Source organism: Engystomops pustulosus, chromosome 1 (genome assembly GCF_040894005.1).
Source record: "Engystomops pustulosus chromosome 1, aEngPut4.maternal, whole genome shotgun sequence".
Taxonomy (NCBI): Eukaryota; Metazoa; Chordata; class Amphibia; order Anura; family Leptodactylidae; genus Engystomops; species Engystomops pustulosus.
In genome coordinates, this window is record NC_092411.1 from 208216318 (window position 1) to 208237832 (window position 21515).

At 43.6% G+C, this 21515-nt stretch overlaps 1 protein-coding gene and 1 long non-coding RNA gene across 2 annotated transcripts in view; one reads left to right on the plus strand and one right to left on the minus strand.

The window, feature by feature from the left end:
- Positions 1-5973: 5973 nt before the first annotated feature.
- LOC140071482 (uncharacterized) lies at positions 5974-10265 on the plus strand. The gene is made up of 2 exons (XR_011849177.1): positions 5974-6283; positions 8869-10265. It is a non-coding gene; the product is annotated as an uncharacterized lncRNA (long non-coding RNA).
- A 5256-nt stretch (positions 10266-15521) lies between these two features.
- The window catches only part of USP53 (ubiquitin specific peptidase 53), a 30241-nt gene continuing 24247 nt past the window's right edge, over positions 15522-21515 (minus strand). Inside the window, exons 14-15 of the mRNA XM_072119192.1 lie at positions 21180-21282; positions 15522-19735 (exon numbers count right to left, since the gene is read on the minus strand). Of these exons, the coding sequence (XP_071975293.1) occupies positions 18892-19735; positions 21180-21282 (947 nt within the window). The 3' untranslated portion in view covers positions 15522-18891. The remainder of the gene's footprint in view (positions 19736-21179; positions 21283-21515) is intronic.

Genomic DNA, 21515 nt, shown 5'->3' on the forward strand with positions numbered 1-21515 from the left:
GCAGATCAACCAGAAATAAAATATATAACGCTATTGTAGGCCTAAGTAAGCCGTTTGGATTCTCTTATGGCTATTGTCTAGCCAAGTATGAAAGCACACTGCTATGCCAGATGAGATGACGCTGAGTTATGAAAAAATAAACGTAAAATAAAAAGTAAATGGCAGACTGTGCCTAATTGAAATCAAACCCCTAATAAATTTTCCCACTTTGGTGTTTGAGGTGGATATGTGTGTCACTAAGAGCTAAACACAACGGTAGCAAGTCCCCCCGCAAATTCCTCACAATATGGTACTAGCTGCAAATAAAAAAAAAAAAAAAGTATAACGTTATTGTAGCCCTAAGAAGGGCTGTTGGGTTCTTGTAGAATCACTCCTGCCTAACACTATTCTAATAGAACAGCCTAACGCTTTCCCTGACCAGCAGCAGCTCTCTCCCTAGCGGCATCCAGACACAGAATGATCCGAGCAGCGCAGGCAGGGGCTAGTCTATTCCAGGGTCACCTGATCTGGCCAGCCAACCACTGCTATCGACGTGTAAGTGTACCACGTCATGCTGGGTGGAGTGCAGAGTCTCCTGGCTTGTGATTGGCTCTGTTTCTGGCCGCCAAAAAGCAAAACGGCGGGAGATGCCATTTTCTCGAGCGGGCGAAGTATTCATCCGAGCAACGAGCAGTTTCGAGTACGCTAATGCTCAAACGAGCATCAAGCTCGGACGAGCATGTTCGCTCATCTCTAGTCCAGCTGTCTTGCAGAAAACGAACACTGATCGCTATTTTGGTGATTGACATGTGTCTTCTTTTACCATGCTAGCGTGCCCTTTTTATTCCTTTGTTTCTTCGACTGCATATGAAGGAAAAGGCTGCTCAGAAAACTATTCCTAGATTTTCTCCCGGAACCAGTGCTGGCTGTTTTGTATAAATATCCATCTTCGGGCTGTTTGACACTAGCTGTGATCAGCCCATGATCAATTACAGTTTGGGAGTTGCTATTTAGCAAGGATAGAAGAGATTCCTTGTATCATAGTACTAAATAAAGCAAGAAATCCTGTTCCTACAGTGTGGTCAGCTTGTGACACAGTACTCTACACGCCCATGATAATGTGCAAGCTCTTAGGCTATCTGCACACATTGCTGATTTAACAAACTGATTTTGTTGTGGGAAAATCTGCGGCGTAAAATAGTAGCATTAAAGTAAATGTAATTTGCATCTACACGCCCCGGAAGAAGCTGAGAACGGCGAAACCCAGGGTCGGGCGAGCGAGTGGAGCTGGCGTCCCGTTTTGTATACTGTTTTATGCGCATTTTAAACATACTCTTGTGAGTATAACTTTTAAGAATAAAATCCAAGGTTTTAAGAACATACTATGCGATTTGGTGCCTACTTTCTCTTTTAGTTTTTGCTACCACACGGTTGAGTGAGTTTAAGGAGAAAACTGCACCTTAAGGACGTTCTGAATAGTGACCTACATCTTGTTGCCAAACTTTCCTCATCGGTAGAATATAATTGAAGATCTTTGAAGGAATTTTGAACAACAGCCGTATTGGAATCATTGGGAGCTCCGGTCAGGGTTTTTTATACTCCTTTTTTATTGTTTAAAGTGGGACTTGTTGGATCGGTCTCGGACTGTGGAGTTAGCTCCTGTGGTATGGAAGTGTGCTGCACTGTGTTTTTATAATTTTTGCTGCATCTATATGTATTGTTATCCCTGGAAAATCAATGAAAATTTAATGTTAAAAAAAAACATGCGAAACATGGTCATGCGAAAATCATCAACAAATCTGCATCAAACTCGCACAAGGATGTGGATTTTTAGCTTGGAATTGCTTGAGACCAGGTGAAACAAAACAGGTAAAAAAAAAAAAGCAGGTAACTGATACATAAATCCAAATAAAAAAGGCACAACACATAACACAATTCTGCATAGGTGTTTCACATGACAATCCACAATGGAGATAACCTCAGGAATTCTCTCATGAAATTATACTACTAGATTCCTCCCAAACATTTGAAGTCCTTTCACAGTCACCAAAAGTCACACATGGCGTTTTTAGGCTGATTTTAGTTAGCATGCGTTTTTGACCACTTTGAATTAAGATAATTGGTCAAGCCTGTCAAAAATGCACGATCTGAAATTGCACTAATTAAAACTGCCTAAAAACGCCACGTGTGTCACCACCCTAAGGGCACATTCACATGGCCGTCTGCGGGGATGTACATGCGGCCGCATGTACGTCCCCATAGACGCCGATAGCGGCACGGCGCATGCTCTATCTTTCGGCGTGTGTGCGGCCGTGCAACGCTATTCTCTATGGAGGGAGGAGGGGTCACCTCCTCCTCCTCTCTAGCACACGGCGCGTGTGAATGTACCCTAAGGCTACATTCACACTGCAGCATGGGGGACGTATATACGGCCGATATACGTCCCCCATAGACGGCAATGGGCGTAGTACGGCAGGCACATGTTGGCGCCAGCACATCCCAGCTCCTCTCCATAGTAATATATGGCGTACAGGGCCGTATTCCGGGGAGAGATGGGTCATGTCCTATCTGGGGGGCGTATGTACAATTGTCTGAATGTAGCTTTAAACCTGTGTACTACAAAATGTGTCTCCCACTGACCTCAGCTTCCCACAGCTCCCTCCATGGCATATTATACAGAGAGCGGGTGGGGTAATGACAGGACCCATTGTACAATACACAGGCTGAGCTGTCACAGGGAGGGGACAGTAATGTAATAAGCCTGAGGTGAGCTTTATGCATACCTCCCAACCGTCCCGTTTTGGGCGGGACAGTCCCGTTTTTTAACCCTTGTCCCGCCTGCACGGACCGTTAAGTGAAAGTCCCGGTTTTTTTGCGGTTTCACGGATTTTTCCGTTTTGTCCCGCCCCCCCCCGAGTCCCGCCCCCGAGTCCCGCCCCCCCCGAGTCCCGCCCCCGAGTCCCGCCCCCGTCCTGCTCAGGATACAGAGAAGCCAGGGGGCGGGGTACAGCGTCCTCCTCCTCTCCAGCTCCCGGGCTGTCTGCTGCAGAGCCGGCACCTCCCCCATCCCCTCCCCTGGGAGGCAGAGCCCTCCCTGTCCTCAGGCTGCCACTTGCAGGCACATGGATGGATGGATGGATGGAGCAGTGCAGAGTGTCATGTTCTCTGCACTGCCCCTGCACAGCAGCCCCAGGGGATCAGCCTCCGTGCAGGCAGGAACTCTCCAGCACTGCTACATCAATGGCTCCCTGCCCCCACCTCCTCCTGCTCCTCACTGAAGTTCGTCTGATGAAGCAGAGCCGAGTGTGTGCAGCTGCTGCAGTGTGATAACAGGTACTCTACAGTGACTGCAGGCAGCAGCTAAAGGGTTAAACACTTTCCTCCATAGACCCCCTGCCCCCATCCCTAACCCCCCCAGTGCCCTTCTATTCTGCTTTTATTGTACCATATACTTAATCCCTTAACCCCTTAAGGACGCAGGGTTTTTCTCTCATTTCTCGCTCTCCAACTTCAAAAATCCATAACTTTTTCATTTTTCCGTGTACAGAGCTGTGTGAGGGCTTATTTTGTGCGTAACAAATTTTACTTTCCCGTAATGTTATTTATTTTAACATGCCGTGTACTGCGAAGCTGCAAAAAATTCCAAATGTGGAAAAAATTTTTTAAAAAACCGCACATGTCACGTTCTTGTGGGCTCAGTTTTTTCGACTTTGACTGTGCACTCAAAATAACACCTCAGCTTTATTCTTTGGTTTGGTGCGATCGCGGTGATACCAAATTTATATAGGTTTTATTGTGTTTTAATACATTTTCAAAAATTAAACGCATGTGTGCAAAAAAAAAAAAAAAAAAAATTTTTGCCATCTTCTGACGCTAATAACTTTTTCATATTTCGGTGCACGGAGCTGGGGGTGGGGTCATTTTTGGCGAAATGAGCCGACGTTTTCATTGCTACCATTTTGAGGTCTGTGCGACATTTTGATCATTTTTAATTTCATTTTTTATGTGATGTAAAAAGGTGTAAAAGTCGCATTTCGGACATTTGGGCGCCATTTCCCGCCTCGGAGGTCACCGCCGCCCGTAACCGTTTTTATATTTTGATAGATCGGGCATTTTGGGACGCGGCGATACCTAATATGTCTGTGATCTTTACTGTTTATTATGTTTTATATCCGTTCTAGGGAAAGGGAGGTGATTAGAATTTTTAATATTTTATAAATTTTTTTTATTTTTAAAACCTGTTTTTTCTTTTTTTTCCACTATTTCTTAGACCATCTACGGTACATTAACCCTAGATGGTCAGATCGCTCCTACCATATACTGCAATACTTCTGGCCGGGTACCTCAAACCAGTACCTGACCGTCTATAGATGGTCAGGTGTTGGGGCGGCTGCAGGCTGTTATTGTTGCGCTGGGATAGCCCCCTAACAGTGGCCTATCCCAGCTCAGTAATAGCAGGCTGCTGCTGCTTTTTTGTATCTGGCTGATTTGAACAATAGGGGGCACCCCATGCCGTTTTTCCCCCCCATTTTTTTGTAAAAATGGGGGAAACAGCCTGGGAGCCCCCTTTAAAGGGGGGACCCCACGCATATTTTTGTCAAAAATTTGAAGAAAAAACGGCATGGGGTGCCCCTATTTTTCAAATCAGCCTGATACAAAAAAGCAGCAGCAGCCTGCCATTACTGAGCTGGGATAGGCCACTGTTAGGGGGCTATTCCAGCGCAACAATACCAGCCTGCAGCCGCCCCACTACCTGACCATCTATAGACGGTCAGGTACTGGTTTGTACCCGGCTCTTCCCGGCACCCCTGGTGGCGGTGGGTACCGGGGTAATGGTATGGGCGTTAGTGTGAATTTGCCAAAAAAATTAAGGCAAACACTAAGGCCAGCCCTTAGTAATGAGCACCGTCATCTAGCCGGCACCACTACTACGGCAAACTATGAAGAGTGTCGCAAAAAAATAAATAATCACACCGTTTTCAGAAAATTTTATTGAACAAAAAACGCAGACACACCCTCATTGACCATTTTATTTGTTAGAACTGTCGGTCATCGATGTAATCCTTCGAATCCGAAGCAGTCCACAGCAGGCACGGTCCTGGAAGACAAAAATAACACAAACACACAAAAAAGGGCACGCAGCCACAGGGGGGGACAGGCTCGTTGTCTAGGTGGGGGACATGCTCGTTGTCTAGGGGGGGGGGACATGCTCGTTGTCTAGGGGGGGACATGGTCGTTGTCTAGGTGGGGGTACATTCTCGTTGTCTAGGTGGGGGTACATGCTCGTTGTCTAGGGGGGGGTACATGCTCGTTGTCTAGGGGGGGGCATGCTCGTTGTCTAGGGGACATGCTCGTTGTCTAGGGGGGGCATGCTCGTTGTCTGGGGGGGACATGCTCGTTGTCTAGGGGGGGGCATGCTCGTTGTCTGGGGGCGGACATGCCCGTTGTCTGGGCGGGACATGCTCGTTGTCTGGGGGGGACATGCTCGTTGTCTAGGGGGGGGCATGCTCGTTGTCTGGGGGCGGACATGCCCGTTGTCTGGGGGGGACATGCTCGTTGTCTAGGGGGGGACATGCTCGTTGTCTAGGGGAGGACATGCTCGTTGTCTGGGGGGGGCATGCTCGTTGTCTAGGGGAGGACATGCTCGTTGTCTAGGAGGGCATGCTCGTTGTCTAGGGGGAGTGGAATATGCCCCCCAATTATATACATAAATATACATTGGTGCCAGTGGATGCGTTGAAGGTATGAGCAGTGGCGTGGCCAGGGGGTGTGGTTAGGGGGCGTGGCTAGGGTGTGGCTTCTGTGGGTAAAAAAATCGCCGCGGCGCGCTTCGCGCGCCGCCATTTTGTCCCTCTTTCTCCTCCACAAAAGTTGGGAGGTATGTTTATGTATGGTAAGGCGGCTCTTCTCAGCAGCAGGACTACAGGGAGCTACTGGTTGTTGGTTTCCACAGTGACATCCTACCCCACCCCCTCTATTTTCAATACGTGAGACGCTGCCCGTCCTCACCATAGAGACCACGTAACCGCTTCCTGTCACGTGATCGCTCCCGTCTACGTCCTCTTTACATGACCGCCGCCCAGTGAGGTCCCGGCACGGCGCAGCATGGAGACTCGGCAGCGGGCGAAGCAGGACAGTGGCGGCAGCGGCTCGGGGAAGGGGCCGGCAGAGCTGGCGGAGCGCAGGAGGGAGGCGCGGGGCTGCCTGCTCACCCTGTCCTGTCACTCGTACTGGTTCGATCTGTGGATCTTCCTGCTCTTTGACCTGGTCCTCCTGGCGTTCATCTACCTGCTGCCCTGAACCAGTGAGTGTCCTCTCTGTGTGTAACTGGGTGACCTGTGACCTCGGTGCTGAATGGGGCAGCGGGAGGTCACCTCCTCACCAGGGAAGGTGCTAACAATCTGTGAGGATAAAGGGGGTGACACAGGAGCTTGTGTAATGGTCCGGGCATTCCTTATTAGGGGATACAACCAAATAATATAATAGATCCTCTTATGTGTTATCCATGCCCTCCTTCCTTCTAACAACAAATCAAAAGCCCCTCCATGCTGTTACTTCTCAAGCTGTTTCACTATTTAAAGGGCACCTACCACCACAAATCTACCTATAAAGGTAGATCGGGTGGTAGGTGGATAAATGGGACGTGACGTCCCCGCAATTACGTTTATGCTAATTTTATTATGCGGCTACTGGGGCGTGGAGTAGCCGCATCTGAGGTTACACGAGGCGGCTACTCCATGCCCCGGTAGCCACTTTACCCCTCCTACTCACCATCCTCGTCCAACGATCCGGCAGTCTGCGCATGCGCAGAACAGCAGGCCCGCGCCTGCGCGGTCACTGCTCCGAAGCTGGGGCTGCATGCGCAGACTGCAGGATCGTCGGACGAAGGCGCGCAGCTACGAGCAGCTGTGCGCCGAAGATGGTAAGTAGGAGGAGAAAAGAGGCTACCGGGGCGCGGAGTAGCCGCCTCGTGTAACCTCAGATGCGGCTACTCCACGCCCCAGTAACCGCATAATAAAATTACCATAAACGTTTCATAAAAGTTACCAAAAAATTGCGGCGCCGTGAGGATTAGCTCTTAAAAAGGCTATCCTCATGTCCCATTGATCCACCTACCACCCGATCTACCTTTATAGGTAGATTTGTGGTGGTAGGTTCCCTTTAAACCTCCACTGCTTGCTGTAATCTCACACAGTGAAAGGGGGGAAGTGCTCCTTGTACACTGTGACATCCTGCAAAGCTACAGCACAGATCTCATCATTCTGTATTTCTCATAAGTTGTTGGCCAAGTGGTTGTTAAAAGATGAGGGGGGATTGTGGGGGTCGTCACTGTACAGTCTAGGGACACATACCAAACTGGTCACACCCAGTTGTCAATTAAATTATACATTTCCAATGGGAATAATCGATAGGATCACTCAATCCAGAATTATGAGATGCTCCCGATTTACTTAATGGGTATAAATACATACATTTCTCTATCTTTAAGACCCTCATTTCAACCTTGGGATATTTTACAAACCTTTTAAATTGGCACTAAACATTCTGGCTTGTTTGATTAAAGAACATCTAGCACCAGGATGAAGGACTGTATGCAAATGAGCCTGAGGGGCTCCAGGCTTCATTAACCCCTATGGATATAGTCTTTCATCCTGGTGGTAGATGTCTTTTAATGCTGGAGGTATAACATAATATCATGGTTGTGTAATCCTTACAAACATTCTTCATTGTCTTTTCATTCCTAATCATAAGACTGGCATACTCTGCTGGTAAGAATGCACGTTCATGTCACAGACCAGCCCTGATCCAACCAGATCTATAACATGTGCAGCCCTTTGTTAGACACTACTGGAGAAAACTTCTTGGATGAATCACCTAAAGCTTCATCGCCACATTTATTTTATTCCTTTCTTTTATGCATCAGTGCAAAAATTTTACAGATTGTAGGTGAATAAGGTCATCAGATGTTGGCCATCTGATTCTACTGTAGGATAAAGTAAGATTTAGCCTGACAAAAACTGCATGATCCATGAATCACAGCCCAGAGACATGGCTCCAAGCAGTGTAATTATAGATGGTGCCAGCAGCCACTGTGTAACCTCCGGGCATCACTGAACTGTATTCATGTTTTCTCTATGGCACTATATAGAACTATTATGCCTAGAGTTTTGTCTCTGGAACAGTGTTCAGTCTATGAAACTAAACCACTGCACAGACTGAGCATGCGTGTGCTTTACCCCATATAACTTAACGCCCAGATGATGTTTTCCATACAAGATGGGTCTCTACTACACACCAGAGATCTGGCACTGTGGTCTGTGATTGCCAACATCACAGTTATCTAATGAGGTCATGTTGTATAACGGAAGACTTTCAGTACAGGTAAGGTAATGGCTTCCTCAACTGGAGGTCAAGGAAAATGGTTTCATTACCATACACACACACACACTCCTTTTGTAATGTGGCCCACCCCTTTAAGAGTGAAACTCACATTTGTGTCTACCTTTGGTAACTCCTGCTTTGGCAATACACCTTGGAACTGAAAAACAGGCTAAACGGGTGTCTAGATGAAATTAGCTGTGGGTATTTGATAAGATAAGCTTTTATCTTTAGGGTGGTTTCATACTGTGTTTTTCTTTTTCTCATCAGTGGTTTTTCAATGAACCCATTTTGGCTTATGGACATATAAAAATTTAGTTTTTTTCTTCCTGGTTTTTACTGAACCATTCTTTTTATTGGGCTTTTTCGCACTTAGGTTTTTTTTTCCATTGATCCAATGTTATCAAAGGAAAAAAACAAGTTCTAAATTGACCACTGATCAGTGAAAAAAAAAGTCTACGCTTAGACAAAATTACTTAAAGATGGATTTGCATTTTAATTTCTCTGCAGGGCACTCGGGAACCTTCTAAGATGTTGTCTTCTACTCTGCTCCTCCAATGAAGAATGTGAACCGTCTGATATTCTCCTGTATTCTGCAGAATTCTCCATCTGAACATGTGGCATCGGAAAAGGCTTCTCCAACTAAAAGTTTTGTTGTTTTCTAATAATAATAATCTTTATTTATATAGCGCCACCAAATTACAAATCAATTTTCTGAAGTATTTATTTTCTCGAGTTGTATTTTGTAATCTAATTGTACTAAACCGCACATCATCCTTTACAATCCAGTTGTAAAGCATATGCAGGATGTCAGTGGAGGCCGGTTACTGCTACCCGGTGTTGTCCTGTAAAGGTTGCAGTTACGTCAACTTGTTGAATATCAATGTGATCAAGACCGAGATGTGGATACCATGACCTCAAGAACCTAGGACCAAATTGACATGCACTGTACTGATGGCATAATTTACTGGTGTATTCCCATCTTCCACAGTAATGGCATATTTACAGGATATTACATAGATAGTTGTCCCACCTTCTCTAGAAGATGGACACGAACCTGCCTCTGGAAGAAAATGAATGGGGCTGATTTCTGGCTTTTTGCTTATTGGCCTTGCAGTGTAAATGACCACATGAACGTACCCTGAAAGTAACAGGAGCCCAGCATTAATTCATGCTTGAGGGTGAAGATTGGTTGTGTCAGGTTTCCTTTGATTATTAAACAATTATAATGAACATGCACTGCAAACTGCTAGCCTTTAGAACAGTGGTCCTCAACCTTTGTAATGCTGCGACCCCGCAATACAATTACTCATGTTATGGTGACCCCAAACCATGCAATTTGCAGTAAAAACACAATAAAATCGTGGCTCCGAAGGCTTTAGGCGACCCCTGTGTTTTGCTCGTTCGACCCCTGCTGGGGTCACGACCCACAGGTTGAGAACCACTGCTTTAGAAGAAATATAAAATATAATATATTTATATATATATATATATATATTTTTTTTTTTTGGCAGGGATCCAGGTTAAGTTGACCTTTTGATCTAAACATGATGCCATTTAGTCATTCTCTGTGATTTTATAGCTCTTTCTATATGTAAACTCCCTACCAGGATGGCTTTTAGTTACTGAATAGGCCCGCCCACTGGACTCCTAAGCTTAGATCAAAACAACAATACTGTGGTCCCTCTACAACAAAACTATATATGAATCTCTCTATCACCTATACATCTATAATGCTGACTGCAGATTGTTCTTTATTTTAATGTTAAATTTAAGGGAGTGAAATTACACAATAATTAAAAGGTTTTATACTACTGTAAAAATAAAATCATTCCAGAAATGTTAAATGGAAAACACATTAAAATGACAATTCTCCTGTAATGAAAATAAAATATTCTGTTATATAGCGTGCCTGTGATTAGTGATTGATTTGAAGATTACCTCATTACAGAGCGAGAACACAGCACCCATAGAAGTTTCTACATCTCTACTTTTCAGCTTGTACCTAGTCTAAGGGTATGTGCCAACAACAAGCAGGCTGTGTACTGTGACAGAAAGAAGAGTAGGATCGGTCACTGCCATTTTTCTTTATATGATCCATATCTGATTGTACTTTTTTAACCCAAATAAAGGCTTAAAGGAAACCTACCACATGAAAATTACACTAATATCCCACAAATACCTACGGACCATATCTTGACTAGTAGCAGAAACCACTGTATAACGGGAAAAAGTGTTTTTAGCAGTATATTCAAATCCCCCTTCGGCGCACCACAATATTGCCATGCGCGCAACCGTCCGAAGCCGCGGTCATTTGCGCAGCTGCACTGGAAGCAGCACAATGTTGGTGCACATGCATGATTGTGCCCGAGAGCTGTGACATCAGCGGCACCTCATAATAATGCGCGCATGGTGCGCACATCAATATCGTGGTGTGCTGAAGGGGGATTTGAATATACCGCTAAAACACTTTTTCCTGGTATACAGCGGTTTCTGCTAATAGTCAAGATATGGTCTGGCATCAGCTCACCCTGAGCTGTTGCAAGGTATTTGTGGGTTATAAGTCTAATTTTAAAGTTTCCTTTAAAAGCTATTTGCTGCATCCTAGGGCACAGTACGACCACTTACTCTACAGAGTATGCACATACTTGCGCAGACAATCCCAGACAGATAGGTTAGCTGAGGAGGCTGTTGATGACTATATGGTGGGAAGGATATCACTGTGTATAGTGTCTGACTGGCCAATCGTTTCAGTGGGAAAAAAGTGAATTTTAGCTCTTTAGGTTTGGTATAGCTGGAGAGAGGAGCAGAGCTACGTTCAGACAATGTTGTGCCCGCCGTATTGTAGCACAGCGGGCACATGTCAGCGCCCGGGAGAAGAAGAGGGGGTGAGCGCTGCTCTCCCTACCCCCTCTCCATAGCGTTACCACGCGGCACGCGGTGACACCCATACGGCCGTTTCAATGTAGCCTTACAACAATACACTATCTACCTATCTGATCCCTCCTGCGTCCTGTATATTCCCTGTGTGATCACTTTGCATGATCACACTTGCCATCCGTTTTTTTCCCATGTTCTGTCTGTCCCTTCTGAACTCAAAAACACTTTTCGGTGCGCTGTGTGAGTAGCGTTGCACAGTATCTTTAGTGGTAGTTGGGGTATCTTAGGGCAAGCGAGGTGCTTTTTCAGCGCCTTTCTGTTCCTGGTAATTTTTTTTCAGTGTGCCCGTAGTCTAGTGTACTTATCTAATTTTTCTGTGCACTTTGTCCATGTAGTCTGGTGCACAATATATATATATTTTTTTTTATGTGTGCCATATAATCAGTGTTCAATGTCTCAGAAGACGTGCACCATGTTGCAGGCACACAACATGCTGACCTCTGACACCTCTACTCCTCATCTCCCAGTGACATGTGTAGCCCCAGATAATTATGACCCCGAGGTCCCAGACTGTATGGGCCAAGCTGGGATTAAATTTGACACGGCAGGGTTCAGAGCTGTGGACTTAAAAATATTTTTTTGATGAAGAGCTATTAAATTTTATTTTAGTCCAGACCAATCTTTACGCTGCACAGCGTATTGCACAAAATCCCTCTTCAATTTATGCACAACCACACAGGTGGACCCCGGTCACTGGAGCAGAGATGGAGAAGTATTGGGGCATAATACTTCTAATGGGGCTTGTAAAGAAGCCATCAATCAGGGACTACTGGAGCACAGACTTTCTGTGTCTCATTTCGCAAAAAATGACATATTACACAGATCCGTGCACCAAAGTATGAAAAAGTTATTAGCGTCAGAAGATGGCAAAAATTTTTTTTTCCTTTTTGTACACATTCGTTTAATTTTTGAAAATTAATAAAACGCAATAAAACCTGTATAAATTTGGTATCACCGCAATCACATCGAACCAAAGAATAAAGTAAAGGTGTTATTTGGAGCACAGAGTGAAAGTTGTAAAAACTGAGCCCACAAGAACGTGACGCACATGCGTAATTCAATTTTTCCACATTTGGAATTTTTACGGCTTCCCACTACATGGCAGGGAAAAATAAAGAACAGCACGGGAAAGTAAAACTTGTTACACACAAAATAAGCCCTCACACAGCTCTGTACATGGAAAAATTAAAAAGTTATGGATTTTTGAAGATGGAGAGCGAGAAATTAGCTAAAATATCCTGCGTCCTTAAGGGGTTAAAGGGAGACTTTAAATCTGCCAGTACCTGCCAAATAACAGGGCGAGGTATAAGATGTGCGAAAGTACATCATGGTATACGTACAAGTTCAGGGTCAATGAAGGGAAGGACTCCACTATAGTGACCCTGGGTATTACTGTGAAGATAGTGTGGGATTTGGTGCATCCACTGCTCTACCTAAAGAATTTCTACACAAGCACTACACAATTCAAGTGCCTCGCTTCCAGAAATACTGCGGCACTGTACGCAGAAATCAGAGAGGTCTCCCTAAGTCACTGCTTGGGTAAGGCACAATTGCAGGGCACTATACAGCGACTCTGTATTGTGTGTTAAGTACAAAGACAAGAGAGAGGTCTTTGTATTAACCACAATACATGGGCACACCACCACCCCTGTCCCAGTATGAGATACCAGTACAGAAGCCCCCAAACCTGACTGCATTCAGGATTATAACAAGTACATGGGAGGGGTTGACTTGTCTGACCAGGTGCTTTAGCCATACAACGGCATGTGGAAATCTAGGGTGTGGTACAAGAAGCTGGCCATGCACATCATACAGATAGCACTATATACCATATATACTCGAGTATAAGCCGACCCGAGTATAAGCAGAGACCCCTAATTTTACCACCAAAAACTGGGAAAACCTATTGACTCGAATATAAGCCGAAGGTATAGTATGCAACCAGCCTGCCCTCAGTATGCCAAGCCAATTAAAAAAAAAATTACTTAATACTCACCCCCTGACGATACTCACCTTTGATGCTCAGTGGCAGCTCGCTTTTTTTCTTCACTATGACGTCATCAGAGGCGACACCGCTGCATCATACTGTGTGCCTGCCGGCAGATCGCATGGACGCGACTGGCGGCTAGTGAAGAAAGAAGAGAAGCCACCGCTGCCGAGGATCCGGGTGACGGAGGGTGAGTATTAATTTTTTTTTTTAAATTGACTTGTGTATAAGCCGAGGTGAGGTTTTTCAGCACATTTTTTGTGCTGAAAAACTCGGCTTATACAGGAGCATATACAGTAATTCTTACGTGTTATATCGATGTGCATGCCAGAGGAAAACTTTCCTTTAATTTCAAGAGGTGGTAATAAAGTACTTTCCTTTTGGAAAGGTGGGAGTGCCGGCACTTCAGGAAGTGAGGCCAAAACACAGATTGTACCAGGGCAGCCCTTTCGAGGAGAAGTTCCCCAAACTGTCAAGAAGGGAAGGACACAAAAAAGGTGCACGGTGTTCTCCAAAAAAGGCATTAGGAAGAAAACCATTTATCATTGTGAGACATGGCCAGAAAAGCCAGGACTGTGTAAGAAAGATGCTTCCAAATTTATCACACATCACTGGACCTTTAGATGTAAATTTTACCCTGATGTACTATGCACAGCTTATACATCATACCGCATGCGGCACCTTCCCATCTGAGCCCTGCCATGTGCCCAGCCTGTAGATTATTGCCATGTATGGGGTATTGCCGTACCCAGGAGAAGATGAATTTTGAAGTGTTTGTCTCCTGTGGCAGGAGCTGGGCACCAGATGACATAATGGATATTTTTTACTATGCACTATCCATTATGCATTTGATTTGGGGTCCACCTGTGGGGTTAATATGCCAACTACACCCATAGATTAATTCATGGAGTTTCCAAAATAGGGTCAGTTCTCAGCAGTGTCTACTGTACTGGTCCCTATTAGCATCTACAAATGCTTCATGATGCCAAAAGAAAAAAAAAAAAATATGTAAAATGTCTGTGCTCCAAATGCAAGTTATTTCCTTTTGAGCCCTGCCGTGTGCCCAACCTGTAGATTATTGCCACATATGGGGTATTGCTGTACCCGGGATAACCCTCAGAATTAATTTTTGGGGTGTTTGTCTCCAGTGGCATGAGTTGGGTTACACTACAACGGCATATTAGATAAATTGCAATACAATTTTTACGCTGCCCCTTTCACTTTGTATTACATTTAGGCCAGCATCTCAGGGGTTAAAACGCTCATACAACCATAGATAAATTCTTTGAGGGGGGCCCTTTCCTAAATGGGGTCACTTCTCGGGGGTATCTATTGTACTGGTACCTCATGGGCACCCCAACACCACGCTTGTGAAAACGGAGTTCCAAAAGCTAAAATTTTGCTTGCTCCCTACTGAGCCCTGTCGTGTGCCCATCCTGTAGATTATGGGGTTTTATCATAACTGGGATAACCTGCAGAATGATTTTTGATGTGTTTGCCACAAGTGGCATGAGTTGGGCAAAATACATTGGCTTGTACACTATATAATATTGTATTTGTGTTACCGTATTTTTCGGACTATAAGGCACACTAAAAAGCCTTTGATTTTCTCAGAAAACAAAGGTGCACCTTATAGTCCAGTGCGCCTTATATATGAACCGTACTTACAGATAACAGCTGCCTTGAACTGTGCACAGGTCTGCCACCTGCTGGTCATTAATCCTTATAATCAGGTGCGCCTTATACTCCAGTACGCCTTATATATGAACCTAGACGTTTTAGCAGGCATTTATTGATGGTGCGCCTTATAGTATATGTTATGATTATTGTATTTTTATAGAAGAAACATGTTGCACAGGCTGTCCCAGGATACGTACAAGGAAGTTTGTTCTTAAGTTGAATTTGTATGCAAGTCAGAACCGTTATATTTTATAAATGTTACTCCAGACACATTTTTTTTTCTGTCCCAGTGACAATTGGATTTTCAAAATTTCCTGTCATGGGCCCAAGCATTCTAAATAAAACTTCATTGCTGACCCCTTACAGCTGATCATTGCAACCTGGGACTAATGTAAAGTATCCGGAGAGCTTCACCAGAGGTTACAGGTGGCAGAGGGGTCGTCTTAACATACTATCAATCTGTTCTGTAAGAAAATATGTTACGGATACAAAGGTTTATTATTGAGGGTTTATAACTTTACAATTGTGCACACAACAAAGAAAAGGGAATTACAAGTCTTGGAAAAAAATACATTTTATTACTGAAACATTTGTTCTTTGATTGTCTTCACATGTGGACATATTCTTAGAGGCTTTATACAGAGAATAGCATATGATCGGCACACAGATGTTAGAACTGGAATGCAGTGTACTGCATACCTTCCAATGCATGTTACCATTGAATACCATTGCTACAACACTTACGAAGCATCATATTTGGACTAGTTTACCTGTGCTATGTAGTTTGGGAACAGCAGCATCTAACCTATTCTGCTTAAAATGTGGAATTTAGCCAGCACAACCATTTTTGTTCCAAGGTTGGTTATGTAGTACTTCATGAACTTGATTGGTTTAGTGCAAAGTTTGCCCGTTCGCAAAGTCTCCCCATTTTTGCAATTTAAAGCTTTCAAGTCCCAATCATACAGTAGTATATAGTTTGTCATATTTAAATCACTGCCCCAACTTTATACATGAAGGCATATATGTACCATATTATAATAAGGAAAAGTATTGTGCTTGTCCTTGTGCGACAGTTCCTATGGATATCCCTGATAACGCTTTACCAGCATTAAGCTATAGAAAAATCCCACAGTTACATTCTTGCAAAAATTCTTTGCATTTTTTTTTAATATAAAATGTGGACTTAATCATTTAGATATGTAGCCCGGAACCCAGGAAAAAGGGCAAAATGGTGCAAAAGGGTCAACTTATTATTAAACATAGTTATAAACTTGATTCAGGTCATTCAGATTACTCTGTAAAAAAATATCTGTTAGGCTCATAGGGTTAGTAAATAATCACTCTATAAAAGCAGTTTGTTTTTCCACTAAATATTGCACTTTAAAACGTTCTTTTGATATCAACACAATATCAATTGTCTAGCTCTCAATGTACAAAAATTTGCAACAACATTTAAAAAAAACATAGCAAAGTCAACATAAAAAAAAAGACAAAAACAAAAAAAAGTCAGTTCAATCTTCAAACTCAAACAAAGAAATGTTACGACATTACATCGTTCTAGTAATACAAGCCATTTCAAAATAGAATTTCCTGTAGTACAAATCTAGATTTTCATGTAAGGACACAAAATATATATATATATGTATAAATAGGCACAGAAGCGAAGCCATACAAAGAAAAGAGGTCACATTCTACAAAGAAGAGTCACTTGTACTCAAGACACATTTCATTGAAATTATAAAACCAGTAAAAGAAGAAGCATCTCCTCCGCTCAGATTTAATAAGCCCGCTTCCAATGGAGTGTACCCTAAGAAAGACTACAGTTACTCACACAATGCTTTCTAAGGAGTCAGCAGCTATATGGCATCTGTGCAAGAGAAGCCATCATCCCGCAAACTTCTCATCGGGCAAATGTATCCGTCTATGGCAGAATTCTGGTTTAATTTGCACCCAAAATGCCGGGCACCACATTTGTTGAGGTTTAGACCATATTTAGGCAGTTTTCTGACAAGTGGGGTCACAAGAGTGACCATGTTATAGGGGCAATATTATTGTGCAGCAAACTAGACTAATAGGAAGCACAAAGTAAGACTCACTAGTTTTACTAGCTCTAGACTCGACTCACTAGTTTACATCCAGCATCAGACGCAACAATTATTCTGGTGCTGCAAAGAACTAGTTTTACTCTGCACTGGTCTAAAGACCGACACATTAATACATCTCCCCCATTTAGAAGACCAATGAGGGATGATCAGAACTCTGACAGGTCTGAGGAGTCTGTTGTTGTGGCAAAGAAGTCATATGTCCATAATTGTGCCATTTTTGGGGACGCAAAAATGGAGCCATTATGGACAGGCATCTTTCTGGTGCGAACACACACGAGACCCAAAAGAGTTCTGATAAATCACCCACCAGAGGATCTTATAATACAATTACAGCTCAGAGAATATACATGTATTTGTGTGTATAAAACGGTATTTCCTGACATTGTGAAGTCACAAACTATATATATATTATTGACATTGATGCCAAATATCTAACAAATTTGTCACATGTGAACACAGCCTTGTGTTCCTAGTGTATGGTCTTCCCTACTGCTCCAAAACCTGACAGGGGATCTACGGCGAGTCAAGCTTGGTTAAGTAGCAGGTACTTTAGAAAATACACCCTTAAAATACACCCAGATCATGGTCATCTGAAAGCAGTTTTAGAGGGGTTCAATAGGCCGACAATGCAGCCACACATTAGATACATCCTTAGACGACAACCTCTGTAGGGCCTCATTGTCTGACATTTTAATTTACAGTACAAACCATTTAACATCCTATCCATCCTATACATCCGAACTGCACATGCCCCCTGCAGATAGAACGTGTATAGATGTCCCACTTAAACCATGTTCAGGAAATATGACTGTTTGAATTCTGTTGTCATATTAAATAGTAGAACCTACCCTTTAATATCACAATATACTCTCCAAGGAAATGTAATCCACTTGGTTGGAAAAGGTTGGCCATGGTATGCTGAAAAGTATAAAGTATGTCAAAATGATTTAAAAATTCTTTTCACCTTATTTGCCAATGTGCATACAGACAAAATTTGAGGTGTATGGGAAGCTTAGGAGGGACCAGCATTTAACCAAACAAACATTACTACCATAGTGGTACCATAGAAAATAGTGCATACATAAAATGTACTGCCTCTAATATTAAATACATAGTAAAAATCACATGTGCAAGGCCTGCATCGAAAACCCCTTTATGTCAACCTGGGCCAGCAATGGCAGTGGGCATGGAATCCATAATGATGCACCCATAGGCCAGTGATGCCACCCTGTACACATTTCATTTTGTGCTCATTGAAAACAGCAGAGGAGACAGCAGCAGAACTGAACATTAAAAAATATAGACCGCAGCCTGTGGACTAATAGTTTACTAGACGGTCTCTTTCCTTGTGTAAAAATATAAAAGAATTACAATAAGTTTGTAACCCACCAAATCACTAGCATACAATTTGTATGAATAAAATGGGGTCTCTGACCCCACTCTTAATAAAATTCCATCTAAAACTGTGCAGTAGCATCTGTCTGCATTATGTGCAAATTCCAAGGCCTTGGCCTAACCCGACCTAGAAACGCTCATTCACTTAGCACTTTGTAATATTAAACTGGAGTGAAACGTTGGCTTCTTCTTGAGCCAGTTGGCCGAGAACAAAGCTATAGAACAGAGGTCATTGATATAGGCCTAGATGTGGTGCAAAATGATCAATGCTCTCTCTCTACAATGCATTGTGCCCGCTAAAGTTTAGGATAGGAGCTGCCACATTCATGGATGGTTACGGCTCTATCAATCCTGGGCAATGCCTGCATGACCAGTTATAGGCGACACCTGTATATAAGGCGGCTCACATCACACTGGTTATTCAGTCTACCTATTACAAGGTACACTCCCAAAAGCTTTTGATCTTGAAAGCGAATGATGAGGATTCTCAAGGTTTCTGTGGTACGGGGGCTCAGTCACTGTGTCGGGTACTTGTAAGTGGCCAGGATCCCGGTGGAAGGCCGTACTCTCAGTCATATAGATCTTGGGCTTCTGATGGTATTTTAATCTGTATGTGTCAGTCATACAGTTGTCCACAGAGAAGTATGTCGTCAGGGAGACTGTATCATTTACATGGGAAATAGGATCCCTGTCCATAGTCTGCTGAAGCATCTTTGCCCGACAGTCATACATTGAAGATCCTGACACATTTGGCATGTTTAGTTGTAGATCACCGCTGTGATAGGAGTCTTTCTTTGGATAGTAGTCTATATCAGGGTCTGCTCTGACAAAATCACCAGGTGAATGCCTGTCAGCACTGGCTGAATGTACCAGAGAGTCCAGATGTGCAGCATTGGCTGCTGCTGCCAAACTCTGTTCAGTTCTTGACATAGCACTTCGGTTATACTTCTTGGGGGGAAGAGGGGGAGGTAAATTGTTTGCGTCTCTGTGGTTTACACAGCAGTGGTCCATTTCTTCATCAGATACAAAATATGGAGTGTTCATGTACTGCAACCTATTGCCCTGGGCAGAAGGACTGCCAGGGGAATTGGCCTGTCCATTTGTCGGCACCATTGGCGAATGCTCGATGAGCAAACAGCAACTTTCTGGAGAGCAGGGCGACAACAGGTAAGACCTTTCTCGAGAATCCTCTGGTTTGTTAACCTGCAACTCTTTACGTAACGACAGGGTTGGAGAGCGAATTTCCTTCTTACGGTCACCAATTTGCTTCCTTTTAATAAAAATAAGAAGAAAGGGGGATAAGGGAGAAGAATTTTGAAATACAAATTACAGGATTACAGTATTTACCAATGCCGAAATGATTTTTCAGCCTCACTGTACTTGTGTTAAAATATAAGTCCTACTAGAAACTCTGGTGTCAATTTAGGTCTATTGCCCACGAATTTGTATGCTTGCTGAGATGTCTGACCTGAAAGCTCAGGAACTGGACTCAGCACGTCAGTTCAGTACCGTTTTTGAGCGTAAGCACACAATGCAAATTTGATGCTTCAAACTCGCTTGTGGGGAATAAGTTTTAAAGAAAAGAAGAATCGCACCTCTCAAAAGGATTGTGTTTCAAGGTGCCACATAACATGAGATATCCACTATTAAAGTGGAAGTATAATTTTCAAATACAATTCTAGCTACTGGCTGAAGTTTTAATTGTGGATCTCTGTCAGGTGTATGGGGTGAAATATGGGGGACATGGCAGGTTTTTTTGTTGTTGTTGAGATCGATACATGCCCTTTCCCGAGGGTGGGGAGGGAAACCGCTTCTTAAAGGCCACTCCCATGAGACTAGGGACACAGCTCTGCATACAAAAAGGAAAACTTTGATCTTACTTCTCTTACTTCTAAAAGTCAGTTTTACTAAGAAAAAAAAATCTTTGGCAATGTGTACACTATTCTCTATAAGGGAAATGGGGGAGCCAAGAAAAGGGCTCCTGATGACGGGTTCACTTTAAAGATTTCTTTACTACTGTATCAACTCAATAGGTGGCAGGTAAAATTCCCGGATTATCAGATGGTCATAGGAAAACCCCCCCCCCCCACAGATTTCTATACTAAAAAAGACCGGTCTCCATGCCATCAGATTCTTCTAGTGTTTAGAAACTTTATAGTATGTTTAATATTGAAATGTGTGACTTCGATGTAAAGTACAGCTTGATAGCATACATAAAGATACAATGGGGCAGATTTACTTACCCGGTCCATACGCGATCCAGCGGAGCGTTCTTTGCAGGGGATTCATTAAGGCAGTTCTTCCGACGTCCACCAGGTGGCGCTGCTGCGCTGAAGTTCCCCGGAGTGCACTGAGGTTCACCGGCCTATTCCTAGTGAAGGTAAGAGCAAGCTCTGCAACACTTTTTTTTTTTTTTTTTTTTTAAATGCGGTGGTTTTTCCGAATCCGTCGGGTTTTCGTTCGGCCACGCCCCCCCCGATTTCCGTAGAGTGCATGCCAGCGCCGATGCGCCACAATCCGATCGCGTGCGCCAAAATCCCGGGGCAATACAGGGAGAAAAAAAAAAAAAATAAAAAAAAAATAAAAAAATCGGCGCAAATCGGAAATATTCGGGTAACACTTCGGGAAAACGCGAATCGGGCCCTTAGTAAATGACCCCCAGTATGTCTTGGTAACAAAGTACATTAGAAGCAGGAAATATATTTTAGCTTTACCTTTGTCCGGATGGACTGTGCAAGTGCAAAGGCTCACGTGGGACTGGGGATAATCGATCTTCATATCTACTCCGCTCTAAGCCATTATAATCTTTATAGCAACCTTAGAAAACAAAAAAAGGAGCTTACATTTATTTACATAAACATAAAACTAACATCAGCAGGAAAAAAAACCACTATATGAGTAAGATTCTGGGCTGCAAAGGGGACATGGCAGTACATCCATCGCACAGCAGGTGGCAGCAGTGATCTAGGTAAGATGAGGGAGGAGGAAGGCCTCCATGTGAGTAATGCTCCCTGACACCAGAAGGGTTTGTCTTCAGGATTCCAGTCCAT